This window comes from Pseudorasbora parva, chromosome 22, assembly GCF_024679245.1.
Source record: "Pseudorasbora parva isolate DD20220531a chromosome 22, ASM2467924v1, whole genome shotgun sequence".
NCBI lineage: Eukaryota > Metazoa > Chordata > Actinopteri > Cypriniformes > Gobionidae > Pseudorasbora > Pseudorasbora parva.
In genome coordinates, this window is record NC_090193.1 from 5,944,560 (window position 1) to 5,965,359 (window position 20,800).

The 20,800-nt window shown below is 45.3% G+C and overlaps 1 protein-coding gene across 1 annotated transcript in view; it reads right to left on the reverse strand.

The window, feature by feature from the left end:
• Positions 1-20,800, reverse strand: part of acap3b (ArfGAP with coiled-coil, ankyrin repeat and PH domains 3b) — a 116,998-nt gene that overhangs the window by 37,276 nt on the left and 58,922 nt on the right. The window contains exons 3-4 of the mRNA XM_067432083.1: positions 16,391-16,510; positions 16,226-16,279 (exon numbers count right to left, since the gene is read on the reverse strand). Coding sequence (XP_067288184.1) covers positions 16,226-16,279; positions 16,391-16,510 — 174 coding nt within the window. The remainder of the gene's footprint in view (positions 1-16,225; positions 16,280-16,390; positions 16,511-20,800) is intronic.

Sequence of the window (20,800 nt, forward strand, 5' to 3'; positions counted from 1 at the left end):
AAAGCATTCTTTAGAGGGAGATTTTGTGCCTTTTATCTAGCAAATAATTAGTCACTAATGGGCTTTAAAACACATTAGAAAGGAAACTCTATAAGGGATCCATCAATATAATTGGCTGTAGCGTATAGGTCTTCAATTCTGACCCACTGTCCAGCAAAATTTATTTCCAACTTGCTTCTCCTGCCTGTGATTTTTCAAATGATCCTGAAGACTTGTGTTTGATTAGGGTTGGAGCTAAACTCTGCAGGACTCTAGGAGCAGGATTGAAGACCTACAGGGGCCAGTAGAATATAAAGTGTGCACTACTTGCATATCACCAGCAGGTGGCAGAGCAGTTGCAGCGCTGTGTCTGCAAACCCAAAACACTGCAGCAGAGCCCCACACCCATCTCACACATTTACTCACGGTCGCTTCATGATGGGTGACTGCAGGTCAGGGGTTAAGTAGGTCAGGGATGCGTCGCACAGGACGGGGAGCTGGGAGGCAGACATTGGCGTCATCCAGTTCATGACAGGCGAACGCGGAGACATGCGCACGAGATTACAATCTGCACATGCTCATGGGATCGAGCCCTGGGGGTCTCTCGGGGAAACCTCTAATGGAAGGACGCAAGAATGAAGGCATGTCAGAGCCGGGGTCTGTCGGTGCGGATCATACGTGATGTCAGCAGAACAGGGCTGGAGGAAAAGCTTTACGCTGCAATCAAGCTCTCGATTCGGTCACAAGCGCAGCAGGTTTACAGCAGCGATAAGCTGCAACGAGAGAACATGTGACAGAGTATGTCACATGGAATAGGAGGGCAACATGTCTTGAGGGTGAAGCTGGCATGTGAGAGAGGAAGAGAGAGTACAGGGGAAAGGGGAAGCAGACAAGCTTCGACATTTGCATTTTGCTGTACAGTTTCTTCAAGTTCCAGGCGTTGCATTTTACAAAGGACTAGATTCAGCATTTTCTATTCATCCGCCTCAAATGTCCTAATTCTCTCATTAGTGATGCTAGCCTAACTCTTACTACTGCTCATAGTTTGGACTCAACTGCAAAATGCTCAAACCATTAAGTATACCCCAGTTTTTATGTGCACTAGGGTATGCGTACAGTGTGCATGACGTAAAATCCATCATCACATGCATATAATGTACATGCTAGGGCTGCACAATTTGGTGAGAAAAATTGGATTTTTCTGATAAAACTTATGATTGTGGATTTAAAATTCAATTTTAAAAAAGGTTTGTTGTGTTATTTCTGTAGGGCTGCCCAATTTGGCCAAAAACTGATTATATTATATCATTATGACTATAGAATAAAAATAATAACAGGAATTAGTATTACTAAATACAAAATATTAAACATTACAAATTTTTTTTTTAAACCTTACCCAATTTAGGTTATTTCATTAACGTGCAGCACTAGTAACTGATATTGATAGTCTTTTTTCCCCTATTGTGATATATCAGAGTAAAATGGCTTCTTGAACAAGAAAAAAATGTAAGGCGGGGCTTGATTTATCCATCAGGAATTGATTGGATGGTTACGGTTGGCTATTGGTCGATCTCATGTGAGTGACAGGTTGTCCTGCCCTCGCACCAGTAAACACATCAGGAGAGGAGAGGAGAGGAGAGGAGAGGGAAGAGAGAGAAGAGAGAAGATGAATTTGAAAATAATCATGTGCAGACATAAACTATTTAAAATAAATACTGCATTATTCCTCGCTCGAAAAGCATCCACACAGCATCACCGTAGCATTATGTCTCTGAGTTTTGCATGAGCAAATGCTGCTGATTTTCTTCAGACGATGTTAGTTAAAGAGTTCAGAGAGCAGCGTCTGGTCTGTTGAACACTGTTCAGCAGGGTAATTAACCAGCATGTTTTACTGAGCCCTTAATGACTCTACATTGCGGTCACATCTCTAGACACTGGCATCGCACCTTCTCTTTCACAATCTCACTTCTCACTGTGAGATCTCTCTTTAATTGCATTTCATCCTTCTGTCCTTGTTTTACCTCAGATCGTCTCTTGCGAGTCTGGAAAACTGGGATCGCATCACCTCGGGTGACTTTTTAATAAAGATTTCAAGAGAACGTCAAGACTCTGAAGATGAGTGACTGTAGGCGGAGAGAGAAACTGGGGAAGAAATGAATGAGCCTGAGCGAGTGTGTGTGAGATGAGGTTTAATCGTGGCCTGCAGCCCGGCTGTACATGTGCTAGCGCCCCTTCAGAAAGCACAGGCCTTTTATGTAGCGCCAGACGCTAGTGCAGAGAGTCAGTGAAGCATCACAGTCACAGAGATGGAGAAGAGACGAGATTCTGCAGCCCTTCAGCAGTGGAACAAAAAAGAAGGATGAGTGAACAAGAGAAAAAAACCAAAGTGATGAATGGGTGGTTCTTCAACTTCAGGCACTTACATGTACCAGGGGTTGATTTTTATTAAGCTGACAGATTAACAACCTTTTTTTGTTTGTTATATGAAGGCCAAATTAAAACATTTCATCATGCCTTGATCATTTATTTTTGCTACTTTCCAAATCATTTTTATGCTTGTTCCAGATTGTCAGTAGTAAAATACAGAAATCCATTATAGGCCTACCTAGGAATATTATATATATATATATATATATATATATATATATATATATATATATATATATATATATATATATATATATATATATATATATATATATAATTATTCTTTTTCTTACACTATATTCATATTTTCATATTCATATCTTTCACGAGTAAAGACTGAAAAAAAAACTATTTATTGGTTAATTTGAAATAGATTATTTTATTTTTTATTATACTACATATAGATATACAACATAAAATCATGACCTAATATTGTGTTGTTCCTGATTTGCTGCCAATACAGCCCTGACCCGTCGAGGCATGGACTCCACTAGACCCCTGAAGGATGTGCTGGGGTATCTGGGACCAAGATGTTAGCAGCATATCCTTTAAGTCCTGTAAGTTTGAGGTGGGGCCTCCATAGATCGGACTTGTTTGTTCAGCACATCCCACAGATGCTTGATTTGATTGAGATCTGGGGAATTTGGAGGTCAGGTCAACACCTCAAACTCACTGTTTTGCTCCTCAAACCATTCCTGAACCATTTTTGCTTTGTGGCAGGAGCATTATTCTGCTGAAAGAGCCACGGCCACCAGAATACCGTTTCCATGAGAGGGTGTTCATGGTATTCAACAATGCTTAGGTAGGTGGTACGTGTCAAAGTAACATCCACATGGATGGAGGACCCAAAGTTTCCCAGCAGAACATTGCCCAAAGCATCACCCTGCCTCCGTCGGCTCGCCTTCTTCCCATAGTGCATCCTGGTGCCATGTGTTCCCCAGGTAAGCAATACACGCAGCCGGCCAGTCACATTATGTAAAAGAAAACGTGATTCATCAGACCAGGCCACATTCTTTCATTGCTCTGTGGTCCAGTTCTGATCCTCATGTGCCACTGTTGGTGTTTTTGGTGGTGGACAGGGGTCAGCATGGGCACCCTGACTGGTCTGTGTCTATGCAGCTCCATACACAACAAACTAAGATGCACTGTCTATTCTGACACCTTTCTATCAGAAGCAGCATTAACTTCTTTAGCAATTTGAGCTTCAGTAGCTCGTCTGTTTGATCTGACCACACGGGCCAGCCTTCACTCTCCACGTGCATCAATGAGCCTTGGCCAACCTTGACCCTGTGGCCGGTTCTCCACTGTTCCTTCCTTGGAGCACTTTTGATAGATCCTGACCACTGCAAAACAGGAACAGCCCACAAGAGCTGCAGTTTTGGAGATGCTCTGACCCAGTCGCCTAGCCATCACAATTTTGCCCTTGTCAAACTCACTCAAATCCTTACGCTTGCCCATTTTTCCTGCTTCTAACACATCAACTTTGAGGACAAAATGTTCACTTGCTGCCTAATATATCCCACCCATTAACAGGTGCCATGGTCATGATGTTATGCCTGTTAATGCTGTAATCATGTGTGAACAGGACCTTTTTAAAAAATACCAGTAAATCTGCCCTGGAAATTTCCCAGTAGAAGTTGGAGCATTACCAGTAAATTACCGGTATAATGCAGTTTGTGAACATATGAGGTCTGAACACATGATTTTTTTTGTTCACAAACCAGTTGAGCGGAAAATCCACCCTGCAGCGGATTCTTAAGATTTTATTGGTCATGTCAATCACAGTACTGATTGCTTACACCAAATTGATACTATTAGTACTACTGAACTAATGAAATAGTTTCAGTGTGGGATTTTTGGTAAAGTGGTTTGGGGGGAGAAATCTGAACTTGTCAAAATGTGCTGAGGGTACAAAATTTGCTTTAGGCCTATCAAAGCTCTGCCAGAACTGTTTACAAATACGTAAGCTATGCGGCTTCTGCAAACAAGCTCTAGACGGATATCTCAGCATTCTGACACGTCTCACACTAAAGGCTGATTTATTCTTGCTACATTCTTAAGTTCTTGGGTGTACACAGCAAAAATGAGCTATCACGGCGTTGGTGAAAGTGTGCATTAGTCTCTTAATCTTATTTAGTTAAAATATTTTTCACATTCCTTTTCTGAACACTGAACTGTATATCTTCTCTGGGTGCCATAAGAGCATAATTTTCATCCAATTTTTGCATTTGGTCCAAATGAAAATGAAACTAAAGTACTTCTCCTCATCCAGTTGAATTAGGCAAATGGCTCAGTTGTTCTGGCAATTTTACAGATTATGTGATTTCAACTCCTAGATTATTGTCGTGTCGTGGACAAGAAACATGTCAGACTAGATGTCTCTTTTCATCTTTCTTTCGTTTCCTGTGCTCCCATTGGTCATGGGCGACCCACAAAAATGAAACAGTCTTTCTGTCAGGTGCACAGGCATGTCCAAATCCACCTTCATGTGAAAACGATAACTGTGTTGAGCTGAAACTATAGCAAAAAACACTTTGTCTGCATTGCGCCGGGTGTATGACAGGGCCCTATACGAGATTAAACCAAAGATTCTTGCGTTTTATAGTGAATCTGTGCTATAATACAAACTGTAATCTTGTAAAATCTAGGGCTGTTTCGAATGCCATTTTTTGAGCTTCGAAGCTTAGGTGGCAATCAATATCGAATATTCGAAGCTTCGGTGGGTGGGCCTAAATATATAATAATATTGTCGGTTTGCATTTGTATCATCTTTCACGACTTCACGTTTCACTCTTCGGCATCGTAAATGTGTTGCGGCAGACCCAGTGGAGTGCAGTGTTGCATTTGGTGCAATATGATCAGGTGGCACACATTCTTTAAATATTAATAAATATTTAATAATCTTTTAAATAGAGCAGTTTCCGGTACGCATTACACGGGCAGGTTTATGCTCCGAAAATGGACAGTGCACAAGTGATACAAAACACAATGTAGTGTAGTCTGGCTCCATTATCTTCATTAATTTTCTGAAGCCTTCACCTTCAACTACATTAACGGGCCTCATATCCATAGCGACAAACTGTACTATGGCATCTGTTATCTCTCTCTTTCTTTTCTCTGTTAACTGTTTTCGGAATTCCAGGATCTGCTGTGAAGGTTTGGGTTTTGTTGAGCATGTTGATGGCTGTGATACCTGTGGATGTACCTATAAACAAATTATTATTAGCCTGTGCTGCTGTATGTTTTTAAATAGTGTCGTATTTGCAATTAGCCTATTTATCATAGCAAATTAAGCGCATAAAAGCAGAATTTTTTTTTTTTGCTACTTACAGAACTCAGGTGATTTTTCAAACTTGTGGTGCTGTTGTGGTAGGCCAGTTTCAAATCGCATATTTGACACACTACCTTTGCCTTGTCATCCTCACTTAATTTAAAGTGCTCCCAAACAGCTGAGGTCTTGGGCATTTTGTACCTATTCAGTATGAGATGAAATAAATCACTACGCTGCCAACGGGTGGTTCAAGCATGAGTGAGAATGAGTCCGCAACGGAAGTCACGTGTTAAAAAAAAAAGAATATTCGAATCTCAAAACTGAAAATCGAATGCCACCTCACCGAACGAATATTCGATTATTCTAGTACAGCCCTAGTAAAATCATGTGAAAATATTTATTGTGCATACAACGGTGGCTTTAAAACTAACCATAGTAAGACAAATTAGTTGTTCCATGTCATTTTCATCAGTCATGTCTACCACATGGTAACAAATAGGCTGAATGCTCATTTATGTACATCTAAATATACTAAAGAAAAAAGTTTGTTTTAAAAACGTATTTTCTAAAAGTCCACAACAAAATGTCCATCACTGTAGAGACACCCAAATACATTAAAGGCAGTGGAGAATAGCTGCCCTTAGAAATGCAAACAGTCACAACCAAATGTTCCAAACTGGCATGAGGAACATCAGATGGTAACCTCCTTTTCTTTGGAGCAGTAATGGAAGTGACGCGCTCTAGAAGCAGACAGCATGTTCAGCACTTGGCGGCAAGCTGTTGGAACGGTCCACATGCGACTCTGAACTGCCTGCTCAGCTTTTGACTTCCTGCATTAAAAAAACTGTTCCATACGAGACCACTTTACAGAGCCCGGCTGCCAAACGACTGGGCTATTCATGAACTGTACAGTTGAATTATTTTAATTCGAAAAATGTGTTGCAGAAAGCATGCTGCAACATCACAGGAAGAGAACGAGATCAATAACGTCGGTCAAAGGATTCTGTGTTGCTTTCAAGTGGAAAGAAAGTAAACAGGGTTTCAAACCTTAAGTTGTGGTAAAGCAAAAATGAAAATCTTGAAACAAATTTAAAAAGAGTATTAGCTGATTGTTACTTCTAGAAATGGGCATGTTACATAATACAGCGGGGGGGGGGGGGGGTGTTAGCAGGACGTAAAATGCTACGTTGATGCTCTCACAAGAAACTAGGAATGGCAGTAAAAGTTGTACGACAGCTAGAACTGGTAACTTTGACTGCTTGCATCTGAACATTGGTCATCCAGATACTTTAAAGAAATGTTCATAACATTTTATATTGAGTTCTAAAATCTTGTGTGGTAACTTTAAGGCCCTGTTTACACCTGGTGTTCACCTCTTTTGTCCACTTTCAACCACTTCTGTCCTGTATTCTTGGAGGGGAGGGCCTATGGCAGGTTTGCATTCAGATATGGTCCTATTATTGGGAGATCCAAGAGTCCATTAGCCTGACAAGCCAGACCCACATCAAGATGTTTGGTCTGGAAACTCACCATAGACAGGGCTCAATCCGAGGGGCGGGATAAACGGTCGTCTTTCAAACTCCCTCTGCACGCGATAGGATAGCGCTACAACCAACCAGAGCAACGAAGGTGAAGCAGAGCTCGTTGATAGATTAAACATTCGCCGTGTCCGGTCGGCAAAACTCAGAACACATCTTTCCTTTTTAAGAATGACTTCAGTGCCGTTCTTTGTTCTTTTCTCAGAGAAAAGCTTAACTCCAAGTCTTCCAGAGTCGCGGTCAAAGCTGATTCGAAAGACCGCCGCCGTTCGCCAGTTTCTGTGTTTACTAGAAGCACGCAAACGCAACTCGGCCGTCGTCATTATGGCCCCGCCCACCGACTCTATACACGATGTGATTGGCCAGGCAAGAGTTAGGCGAATACAGCTCAGAAGGGTATTGAGAGTTGCTAGACGACACTCGCGGGCAGATTAAATTTGCTGCCGCTAGGGTGCGTCTAGATTTCTAGGCTAAGAGTCCATGGCTCCATTGTCAAAAGCGCAATGGCTAAATGGCTTGAATCATGTCTGCCTTGATAATCACATTACACCCTTGACCTCACTGATTTTTGCTCATAGTTGTGCGACAGTCAATCACTTTTTGCGGATACCATAGAAATGAATAAGAAGTGTCTTAAATTGAATCATACCTGTCGCACAGTTGTCTGTGACTACTCTTATAAAACAGCACTTATTTCGATGTAAACTTTAAAAACTGATCAATCCAAAATTAATATTTAAGAGCAAACATTTCGAAGATTAGCCGATGGGCTGTCGATGAATTAAATGATAAGCTATTTCCTCAGTGTTTATTCAGCATAGTGAAGTCTCACCTCTATTAACATCCATTAATGGAATCTCGTCTCCTTCCCTGCATACCACAGAGTTAACAGGCATTATGCTTTTTCGGTTGCAAGCTTGCCTTAAGCATTAGGAACTTAAGGCGCTTCTCAATACCAAGAACTGCAAGTTTGGACTTGTGTCCTTGGTAGTTTGCATTCTGCAAGATAGACTCGGAAGAAAAGTGGACTTCCAAATAAACATTATTTACAGTACAATAATATAGTGCAATGAGCAGGACTCACAAAAGCCAACAAACTTGGTGCAATGAGTGGATGTGCAATTATTCAATAAAGAGTCTGACCCAGAACCCCCAGAAATGAATCTGTTAGACTATCAGTAGAACAGCACAGCTTCTGCAGGCATGTCAACGCTCCTGTTATCACCTCTGAAATCCCAAAATGAAAAACCCATCACATTCAATCAATTACTTCTCTTTCTATGGCCTCTTTTTATAATCTTCCCTGCCAAACAGATAATATCAGTAATTACACTCAGTCGGGAGGTAGTGAGGCATCACTTCGACAAGTTTATAACTGCCAGGATTCCAACAACTCAATAAGCTGTAAAAGAGGGACATATTAACTGATGAAGAGACACAGGCTTTCAGGCAATTACTGTAATTACTATAGATTTACATCTCCGTAAGTGCCCAATGTATCTACTTTGCTTTAAAGTTCTAACTGTGAGATGAATCTCGCCATTCTGCATTGGCACTATGTCAATAAAAGTAGAAACGTGGCAAAAGTAATATACCAATCTTATTGGTTAGCATAGGGCTGTTGGGTTACAAACAAGACAAAAACAACAACAGAAAGGGTCAATGAATCTTGATCTAAAAAAAACAACTACTCTCAACTATCTATAGATACAGTGATTCGCAGCATCCAGGGACTTGGCAGAGATGGGCGTCCTGGATTTATGAGGCAGACAGATTATCTACATCCCAGAGTAAAATGGCCAGGCTTCAGATTTATAGAGTGACAGGTTAACTGCTTTGACCCTGGTAAAACAGGAGAGAGCACGAACAAGAGGAGTGAATAAAAGTAATGTTCTTTTCAGCACACAGGCTTTATCTGTCATTCCTCCCATAGACAGATACCTGTTCTGGCCGGCACAAGGATGAACAGAGGAGAACCACGTCCTGTGTTGGGACATAAACACCTCCAAGAATCAAGCAATAGGGACTATGCCAGACAAACAACATACAAGTATTCAAACTTAAAGCAGACGTCTAAGGCTTTTCATGCACTCAGACTTATTTACACCGTTAAAGAGTTGGATTCTCAAGCTAAACATGGCCAAAGTTTCAAAAAAGGTGTTGAACCTATGATGGACTATTTCTGTGCCAAATACACTTTCGTATAATTTTCTGAATGTTTTTTCCGAGTATGGCTCTGTTTGACTAGCCTGTTCTTACCAGACTCTCGTACATTTCATTTGTACAGAGTCTGGCCACACTCCATTGACAAGGGTTTACTTCCGCGAAGACGGGTACTGTTGAAGTTTAAAACTATCGGATCTGCCCTGAGCCACTCTGGATCTGCCATAACCAATCGCTAACGTTTGGTCGTGACGCATGTCATGCGCCCTTCGCCTGTTTCACACGTGGAAATCCGTCATAATAAATGTGCAGGCATCAGTGATAAAGCCTAAAACTTGTGCATTCAGATTGTGATTTATTCACGCCAGGGTGGACAGGAGAGTTTTGTGATCAGAAATGCAGCGCTCACGTGGTCCGCAATATGATTGTATGCTGTAAATAAAATGTCCTATGCTTGCTTGGTATAAATGCTACTATAAATTTATTATTTTATTATTTATTATTTGTGACAAGTCTCCCGAGCTCTCATCAGCGTCGCCCTGGCAATTGATGGAAAACACCTGCACACGATCAGCACGGGCCGGATCGTCACAGCTGCAGGCCATCAGGCCCGGGCTTAAAAGCCTCGACTCTGGGACACCAGTTTGAGCACGATCTCCATGCAGCACTACGCTAACCTGTCTCTCTCTCTCTCACCCAGACTGCAGCCTGTGACGCTCCGGCCACCTCGCCGCACCCACGTCACCGCTAGCACCAGGGCACCCGGAAGAAGGACATTCACAGCGCACCTGCACCTAAACACATCACGTCTGTCAAGTTTCACACTAATAAATCCACCCTCTGGGGGCTTTGCACCAATTCCATTGTTGCGTGATCCTTCACCCTGCCACACTGGTGGAGAATGCGGGCAAGAGCGTGAAGGATCACCAACCACCCCCTGAACACTGACATTGTTTTTTTTCTCACCCCCGCAGTCAACTGGATCGGAGAAAAAGGCGGCGCTCCTCCCCCATCATGGATGACCTGCTAAAATGCCTTACCGAAGTGAGTCTGCGGCAGCAACAGATCACCGAGCATCTGGCGGCTCGCCAGCAAAAAGTTGAAGAGGAAGTCGCCGCTCTCCGCCTTGCCCCTGCCCAGCACGTTCCGCTGCCTGATCCGCGCGTCCGCGCCACCCAGATACTGCCAAAGTTAACCGGCCATGACGACATCGAGCTGTTCTTGCAGCTATTTGAGACCACGGCGGTTCGGGAGAACTGGGACCGGAGCGAATGGGCGCGGCTGCTGGGACCCCTGTTGACCGGTGAGGCACAACAAGCATACTTTTCGTTACCCACTGAAAGGGCTGATAATTATGATGCATTAAAGAGAGAAATCCTCGGACGCCTCGGGCTGTCGTCCATCTCAGCAGCCCAATTGTTTCACGACTGGGAGTACAAGCCTCGTCGCCCAGCCCGCGCCCAGGCCGCTGAACTCTCCAGACTGTCCCGACACTGGCTGCTCGAAGGAACATCCACCGCGGGTCAGGTAGCGGAGCGTGTCACGATCGACCGTCTGCTCCGAGCTCTCCCACCGCCCACGAGGAGGGCGGTGGGAATGACGAATCCAACCTCCATCAGCGAGCTCGTCGAAGCCATCGAGTTGGCGGAGGCGGCGATGCACCGCGACCCTGGGGAGCGAGCGCCGTCTTTCCCCCGGAGGGTGGTCCAGGAGCGACGCGCGCCGGAAGGTACCCAGCGCGCAGTACACAGGCCTGCGGCTCCCGGCCCAATCGACGAGCCGATGCCCACGGAGGAACCGGTCCCACCGGTACGTACATGGTTGGCTGGCTGTGTCGTCCATCAAGAGCCGCCCCGCGGAGCCCCGCGGTCGGAGGTGAAACTAAATGGGCGGCCAGTTCTGGCCCTTCTCGACTCGGGGAGCTCGGTCAGTCTCGTCCAGGCCGCCATCCTACCGCCCCAGAGGAACTCCAAGACCCAACTTCCGATCACCTGTGTACACGGCGACACTCGTTATGTCCCGGCCCGCCGAGTGACGATCTCCGCTGGCCCGGGCACCTGGCCGCTGGAAGTGGGAATTGTGAAGGACCTTCCCGTGGCCGTACTCCTCGGACGGGACTGGCCGGGCTTCGAAGAACTGCTGCAGACCTCCGCCCAGCCAGCCAGCCAGGCCGGGAGCCGCCCCCGAGAGCGGCGCGGTCGGAGAAGGAGGACGACCCAGGCCGCTCTGTTGGCATCGGACAGCGGGAGAGATGGTGAGTCCCCCTCCCAAACTCCTAATGTCTTCTTTGATGTATTCCAACAGGTCCAGGGAGGGGGCTCCTTCGCGAAGGCCCAGTTGGAGGATGACCGCCTCAAGAACTGCTGGACTCAGGTCCGGGCAGTCGATGGCCAGGACCATCATCCAGCGCCCCATCCTCTCCCGAATTTCATCGTTCGGAACGGCCTGTTGTACTGTGTCGCCCAGCGGAGGGGGGAAGTCAAAGAGCTCCTCGTGGTGCCGAGGACCAAGACGGAAATGATCATGGAACTCGCCCACGGCCATCCAATGGCCGGTCACCTGGGAGTCGCCAACACCATCCAGCGGATCCGGGACCGGTTCCACTGGCCAGGCTTGGATGGGGAAGTGAAGCGTTTCTGTCAGGCCTGTCCCACCTGCCAACGGACCGCACCACGAGCGCCTCCCCCCAGCCCGCTCATTCCGCTTCCCATCATCGGGGTACCTTTCGAGCGAATCGGAATGGACCTGGTGGGGCCGTTGCCTAAGTCTGCCCGGGGACACGAGCACATCCTGGTGATCGTCGACTACGCCACCCGGTATCCAGAGGCAGTTCCCCTGAGGAAGGCCACGGCCAAAAACATCGCCCACGAGCTGTTCCTCCTCTGCACCCGAGTCGGCATCCCAGCGGAGATACTGACGGACCAAGGGACCCCCTTTATGTCCCGGCTGATGGCAGACCTCTGCCGGCTGCTGCAGGTAAAGCAACTCCGCACCACGGTATACCACCCACAGACAGACGGCCTCGTAGAACGGTTTAATCAAACCTTGAAGCAGATGCTCCGGCGTGTGGCAGCGGAAGATAAGAGAGACTGGGACCTGATGCTCCCATACGTCCTGTTTGGCATCAGGGAAGTGCCTCAAGCATCCACGGGATTCACCCCATTCGAGTTGCTCTTTGGCCGTCAGCCGAGGGGTCTTCTGGACGTGGCCCGTGAGGCCTGGGAACAGCAGCAGCCGGCACCTCTCCGCTCCGCCATTGAACACGTGAGAGAGATGCGTGAGCGGATCGAGAAGGTCATGCCATTAGTCCGGGAACACCTCACCAAGGCGCAGCAGTCCCAACAACAAAGGTACGACCGGGCGGCCCAGCCACGAGAGTTTCAACCAGGGGATCGAGTCCTGGTGCTGGTCCCCACCTCCACGTGCAAGTTCCTCGCGACCTGGCAAGGTCCGTACACCGTCGTGGAACGAGTGGGGCCCGTCAACTATCGGCTGCGCCAGCCGGGTCGCCGGCGAGAAGAGCAGCTATATCACGTTAACCTGCTGAAGAGGTGGGTGGGGACCCGAGAACAGCTCGCCGCGTTGGCTTCCGTCGATCCCCTGGTTGTAGACGTCGGGGACCATCTGGCGGCCGCCCAGAAGACGGAGTTGAACCATCTGGTCCGTCAGTTCTCTGATGTGTTCTCCACCCGTCCCGGGCAGACCAACGTCATCCAGCACGACATCCGAACGCCACCAGGGGTCATCGTGAGGCAGCGGCCCTATCGGGTCCCAGAGGCTCGGAGACAGGCCATCGAGGATGAAATTTGTGAGATGCTCAAGTTAGGGGTAATCGAACCATCCCGCAGCGCCTGGTCCAGCCCAATCGTCATGGTACCGAAGCCGGATGGCACCCTCCGGTTCTGTAACGACTTCCGCCGGCTCAACGAGGTCTCGGAGTTCGATGGCTACCCGATGCCCCGTGTCGACGAGCTACTGGAACGTCTGGGGAGGGCCCGGTACATCACGACACTCGACCTCACCAAAGGATACTGGCAAGTCCCCCTCACGAACTCCGCTAAGGAGAAAACGGCGTTCTCTACTCCAAGTGGGCACTGGCAATACCGGACCCTCCCCTTCGGCCTCCACGGGGCACCGGCGACGTTCCAGAGGATGATGGACATCCTCCTGCGTCCTCACCAAGCCTACGCCGCCGCCTACCTCGACGACGTGGTCATCCACTCCGAGACCTGGCAGGACCACCTGGAGCGGCTCCGGAGGGTGCTCCTGGAACTCCGGCGGGCTGGGCTGACCGCCAACCCCCGGAAATGTCATCTGGCCCTCGCCGAGGCTCAGTACCTGGGGTTCCGGGTGGGTAGAGGGCTGATCCAGCCACAACAAAGAAAGGTCGACGCCATCCTGACAGCGCCCCGCCCGGAGACCAAGACCCAGGTACGAGCCTTTTTGGGGTTGGCGGGCTACTATCGCTGTTTTATCCCTAACTTCTCCTCCTTAGCATCTCCCCTGACAGACCTGACCAGGAAGGGGCAGCCGGAGAAGGTGAAGTGGGATGACGCGCTGGATAAGACCTTCCGGGCCATCAAGACCTCGCTGACCACGGAACCGGTCTTGAGGGCGCCCGACTTCAACTGCCCCTTCCTGCTGCAGACGGACGCCTCCGACACGGGCCTCGGAGCGGTCCTCTCCCAAGTCCAGGAGGGTGAGGAGCACCCCGTCACCTACATCAGCCGTAAGCTGACCCCAGCCGAAACCAGGTATGCGGCGGTGGAGAAGGAAGCCCTGGCCATTAAGTGGGCGGTCCTGGAGCTCCGCTACTACCTGCTGGGACGCCGCTTCACTCTGATGACGGATCACGCCCCGCTTCAGTGGATGGCCCGCGCTAAGGACACCAACGCCAGAGTGACGCGGTGGTTCCTGGCGCTCCAGGACTTCCACTTCACAGTGGAACATCGGGCCGGGACGGCCAATTCCAACGCCGACGGACTCTCCAGGCTGTGGTCAGCTTACGCAGGTCTGTCAGGGCGCACTCCCCGCCCACCCCTATGTTCCCCAATGTATGCCACTAACTGTCATTACAGGACCAGCGCGACGCTTAGGGGGGGGGAGTGTGACAAGTCTCCCGAGCTCTCATCAGCGTCGCCCTGGCAATTGATGGAAAACACCTGCACACGATCAGCACGGGCCGGATCGTCACAGCTGCAGGCCATCAGGCCCGGGCTTAAAAGCCTCGACTCTGGGACACCAGTTTGAGCACGATCTCCATGCAGCACTACGCTAACCTGTCTCTCTCTCTCTCACCCAGACTGCAGCCTGTGACGCTCCGGCCACCTCGCCGCACCCACGTCACCGCTAGCACCAGGGCACCCGGAAGAAGGACATTCACAGCGCACCTGCACCTAAACACATCACGTCTGTCAAGTTTCACACTAATAAATCCACCCTCTGGGGGCTTTGCACCAATTCCATTGTTGCGTGATCCTTCACCCTGCCACATATTATTTTAATTTGTTTAAGAGGTGATTAAATATACTGGTCTTGTAAATACCTGCCAGCATTTTAAAGAAATACAAGTTTAGAAATGCATCCAAATAACAGAAAAGTGCAACCGTACAGTACTCTGCAGTGGTCAAAAATGATTATAAACAGTGCATTTCGAAGTGATATATTCTTGAAAACAGCGAGGCTATTACATCACCACATGACATGGTGTTTTTTCAAAAGCAGTAGGTAAGTTAACTCGGCCGGGGATTTTCACGCGTGTGGTGGGAGATGGATGGCAATAAAATAACTGACCAGTCCCTTGTAATTTAAATTATGACAATACCTTCCAATCCCACGAGGAACAATTATCGCCCAAATAGGGCTTCAGCAACTCCTTCACCACTAACGGAGCGAGCTGGAAAATCACATTTTTCCCGAATTCATCCTGTTGGGGAGGAGTGCCACAACATCATGACATATTTTGAGGGTTTGCCTTAGATGTGTTTCTGGTAAAGTCCAGGAATTCAGTGTTCACCACAGTCACGTCTGACAAAAACAGTTTTTCACAAGAATAAACCAGTCTAATTAACCATAAAAGCAGCGCAAACAGAGGAAACATCCGACTGCTCAAATGCTGCTGATGCTACAAGCAGGAATGGATCAGCCGCCTTTGGGCTGACAATTAAAAAGCCGCAAGTCCTTTATACCACAGCCCTGGCATTTCCTCTCTCTTTAAAAGTGAAGGTGGCTGTGGTAACAGGAGACATGTAGGGCTTTGCAAGCTGATTGTCACTCTCTGTTTTCAATTACACGATCCTCAAGAACAGGAAAACACCCAAAAAGTCTTGAGGGATGACGTTCTCTGTCTTACATTAACCAATAAATGTGATTAGTCACCTGCTGGAATGAACGAGAGTGTTTCAAAAATACGAAACCGCCTCCTCGATCATTCATTAAGCCGCAGTGCTCATGCAGCCAATGCAAGTTCAAATCCGGCTCGCAACATTTACAATTCACCTAAAAGGTTCCTCAACATATCCTGTCCTTATTATAAATGATCAAATGTCAAAAGCACAATACAAACCTGTGAAGCAGGAGGCCCTTTATGACTGCAGGTGGCTTATGGGTGGCATGTGGAAAAAATCAGCAACATATGATGTGAAACATCCCGTGTAAAGAGATCCACGTTCTCTGGTTTGAGTTACGCCCCACGGCCCACGTAATATGGTTTCATGATAAAAACACCCATGAGAGATCTGCAGGCCCCGCCAGGTTATGGCAACATATGATGAATCATTATGGCTGAAACATGTATGTGTGTGTGTGTTGTATTATCGGACATGTGGCCTGGGGAAATGGGTCTTACCATGTGATAGTTGACGATTTCCTGAAGGCTCTTTCCACACTTTTCAAGACATTCCTGTAATAAAGCAAATAACCGAAAAATCAACACAGCTCATGAGGGTCTGACTATTGTCTGAGTCATTTGACTCGGATCATTTAGTGATAAATACTTGTCTGGGAAACTTACTGAGATCATCTCCTCCTTTTTGCAGTGGTGAGACAAGTCTCGAATGCCATTGACGAAGAGTTTATTAGCACTGACGTACACACGACCCGCTTCGATCATACCACTGCATAGCTTCACCAACTGAAGGACAGAGAGACAGAAAACACAACATCAAAAAATAGATAAATCACTGCCAAAACTTTGGCCATGACTGTAGTACACACATTTTTAAACTTTGCCTGCTCTGTATGTTCAGCTCACACATGGGAATATTGCACTTATTAGTTCATCCACAAGTGGCAACACTGGACGCCCGCCCAATAACAATAGACACCCATGCTTCACTGAGGGGGTTGAGAGATACACGAAACTCTGGATTAAAAAAGCAAAAACTTCTGGTGAGAAATTGATATTTTTCAATGCTTATTTTTTATTTTATTTTAATAATTTGTTACTCATTGTCATTGATCGTAACATGCTATAAATATATAATATTTTCTGTAAAAAGTGTCTTATATAGCAGAAAATCATAATTTCTTCTTGAAAAATTAGTATTTTTTCCATTATGTATCATTGTGTAATCAAAATATTTCATACTTCACTAGATTTGAAAGACAAATATCGTACTTTTTACTCCACTACATTTCTATCAAGGTCCTCGAAGCCGAAAGTCGTTTCTGTAGCAGCTCTGAAAGTCGGTGGATGATTTTTTCCTTCTTTAAAAGGTTTTTTGTTGTTGTTGTTTCAGACAGTCTGTCAGGAATCACTCTTATAGGGTCATTTACATTTTCCCAACTTTTTCTGAGCACTGATCAGTTCATAGCAAAATGGAAGAAGACGGTTCTTAGGCACAAGTGTGTGCACCCATAGCCATACTTTGAAAGTATGTTTCAGTAAAAAAAAAAATATATATCAAGATTAGTTTAGTTGGCATACACTTGATGCATGTCTTATAAAATATTACAAATATAAACGTCTGGGAGAAAGAGAAGAGTAAAGTTGGGAGAATATCAGATGTGTATCAGTGTATTGGATCCGTGCATTCGGCCTTAAAGTGACAGCAGCTTTGTACATTTTATACAAGTATTTAAATGAGTTTAAGTTAATTATATGCTAGTACGTCAGATGGAGCATCACTGACTGGCTTAAACCATGATGACAATGTGCATTTATACAACAATAATAATATACTATTTTATTATTATATTTATATAGTAAAAATACTTTTACTTTTACTCAAGGAATGAAGTTGTGTACTTTGTCCACTTCTGTTACTGTACCATATGTTACCTTTAAATTGGTGGAATTATCTCCCACTACGATGTAAGATACAGGAAATGATGTCACTTTCCCTCACTGACAAGATCTGAAGCTCTGAAAGGTGTGTGTGCTCTCTCTGAGAAAATATTTCAGGCTAAAAAGTTCTTACACCAAGAGTCGTTTTGGAAAACGTCAAAATTGTTATCACAATATCCAAAGGAAAACATTATCATCAGCCACACAGTGGGTTGTTTAAAAGACTTTCAATTATAATCATTTATGCTAGCAAGTAGAGTTTAGGGATACAAAGTTTGAAACGGCCAATTCTGTTACCATCAAACTCTGTTAGCAAGGCAGGGTAACAATGCTGAAAGTATGTAACAGTATTGACAATAACAGAGTTGACATTTTTTGTAAAAAAACAAACAAAAAAAAAAAAACAAGGAATTAACTTGTATTTGGCAAGCATGGACTTATCCAAATTGAATGTTTTCAATAAGATACTGGAAAGAATTTCTATTAGTGAACGTTTTTTTTTCATTAACTTTTTAAAATGCAAATGTATCTCCAATTATAGAATCACTCATGCGTCGAGCGCCTGTGTTTGCACACATTATTAAATGGAGTATTCTTTGAAAGGCTTATACACATATGCTAAGTGTTTGTGTCAAAAAGGAGAAATACTTTGGGCTTTATTTCTTTAAGGTGACTCTTTCAGAGTGAAAAATTATAAAAAATTGGCGGCCAGGATTTGACCTTATAATTCAGAAATTGGCTGCACATAATCATGTGGGTCTTTTGATGGCAGACCCGTATTGCTTTAGGTATCAAACAAAAACAAACAATGCCGTTCCTCCGTATGGGCAAACTGCATAAGTTGCGTGGTGACCCCGAACCACCAGGGGGCCTCCTTGCTCTCAAGAATGATTAAGGTCTGTGTTTTAGTTTCCTTTATGATTTTGGCTTTCAACGATTGTGAAAACATGATGCTACTTTCCGTTCCTTTCCTTTAAAATGGTACTCCGTCATGATACGTAACATTCAAATGAGTCGAATCATGTAACGCCATGTCTAAAAGCATATTGAGCTGCGAAAGAGATTGGGCTTTGAGCAACATGCCTACACTGCTCCTGAACACACCTGGTTTTCATACCAGCACGCCCATGGGTGAACAGATGGCGCGAGTGCATTTGCTATTTAAAAAACGTGGTTCTGGACGTGAAAATTATATTTGCGGTGGGCTGAAACTAGCAAAAAACACTTTCATGTCTCCTGTCGCATTGCGCCGGGTGTTTGATAGGGCCCATTGTCTTAAAGTAACAGCAGCCCAATAAACCCACTGCTATTGCTGTCATTTAATGTTTATCAAACAACAAACGAAAATGAGAATCACTCACTGCTCTCACTGAATAACATCAGTAAATTTAATAAGAACCAATGGTAACACTTTCATTAGTTAACTACATTGGTTAACATGAACTAGCAATGAACTGCATATCTACAGCAAATACATCAAATACATTTATTAATCTTTGTTAAATGTTAATTTTAACATTTACTAATACGCTATTAAAATCAAAAGTTGTATTTTTAGCATTAGTTAATACACTGTGAACTAACATGAGCAGTCAATGTATTACAGCTGTATTTTCATTAACTAATGTTAACAATTTAACCCTTATTGTAAAGTGTTACTGAATTAATTAAAGGGGGGGGGGGGGGGTGAAATGCTGTTTCATGCATACTGAGCTTTTTACACCTTTAAAGACTTGGATTCCCATCCTAAACATAGACAAAGTTTCAAAAACTAATGTTGGACGTTTGATGGAGTATTTCTGTGTTAAAAATACTCCTTCCGGTTTCTCACAAGTTTCGGCGAGTTTTTTTCGAGTATGGGTCTACTTGACGTTAAATAGATCGGAAGGTCCTTGTATGGGCTGTACGGGCTCTTCTCCCGGTAGGGTGCGCGCGCGTGACTAGAGCGAGAGAGGAAATGCACGCTGTAAACAGTCTCTCAGATGCAGATCCAGTCGTCCGTGAAGACTTATGTCGCGCGCCGCGCTTCTCTTTATTCCTATGGGTGACGTCGAGCGACTTTAACGCTTCAGCACAGCATTCCGGGAAGGCAGCGCTGCATTTGAACCGATTTGAACGCAGAAATGACTGGAAGCTTCACAACATCGCTTCAGTCGCGTCTCAAAGTGGATTTACACGCCACTGCTGTCAGGACTTTACCAAATCATACCAAAGAAGTGTTTTTGACGGAGCAGTCCCAGCGATAAAGGTTCGGTCCTGCTTTGGAAGCAGCCGGTGAGTAAAACTGCTTCAAATGTCTCTGCTATTGGCGTCGCATGAGTAAACATCAGTAAACGACACGATCGCGTGCTTCGTCATTCAAATGCGCTAACGGTTACTCCATTGTTGTTCTCTGTATAACGTTACAGTATTCTGACGTGCAAAACCGTTTTGCTTGCTACTTCTAAGGTCTAGTCGCATACAATAGTCCATAAACCGAATCATGTCCTCAAACACTGCGAGTAAAAACATAGAAATGTGGAGAGGCCACTAAATACAGTAACTCACATACCACAGAGACGGACGTCCTGATGTTGCCGTTTCTCCTGTTCAATTTATTTCTCCCTTAGATTTTATTCCGGATCATTATCTGTATTAGCTGAGATAGCCATGGGTTTCTCCACGCTTGAGGACGTCACCGCTTTGTGCGCTCGTCATTCTTTAGCTCCGCCCACACGATACGCCTCCAGGCGCTCTTTTTTCCGGAAAGACTCGGTACAGCCTATATTTCTTTTATAAATATGATAAAACTAAAGACTTTTCGGAGATGGATGCAATACTACTCTATAGGTACTCAAGATTGACATGAGATTGACTGAAACTGAGTGTTTCACCCCCCCCCCCTTTAATATTTAATTCATACAGTGAATACTATGCAAAGTTTCATTTATTATTAATACATTATTTACAAACCCGATTCCAAAAAAGTGGGACACTACAAATTGTGAATAAAAGCAGACTGCAATGATGAGGAAGTTTCAAATATCATTATTTTATTCAGAATACAACATAGATGACGTATCAAATGTTTAAACTGAGAAAATGTATCATTTTAAGGGGAAAATTAGTTGATTTTAAATTTCATGGCATCAACAC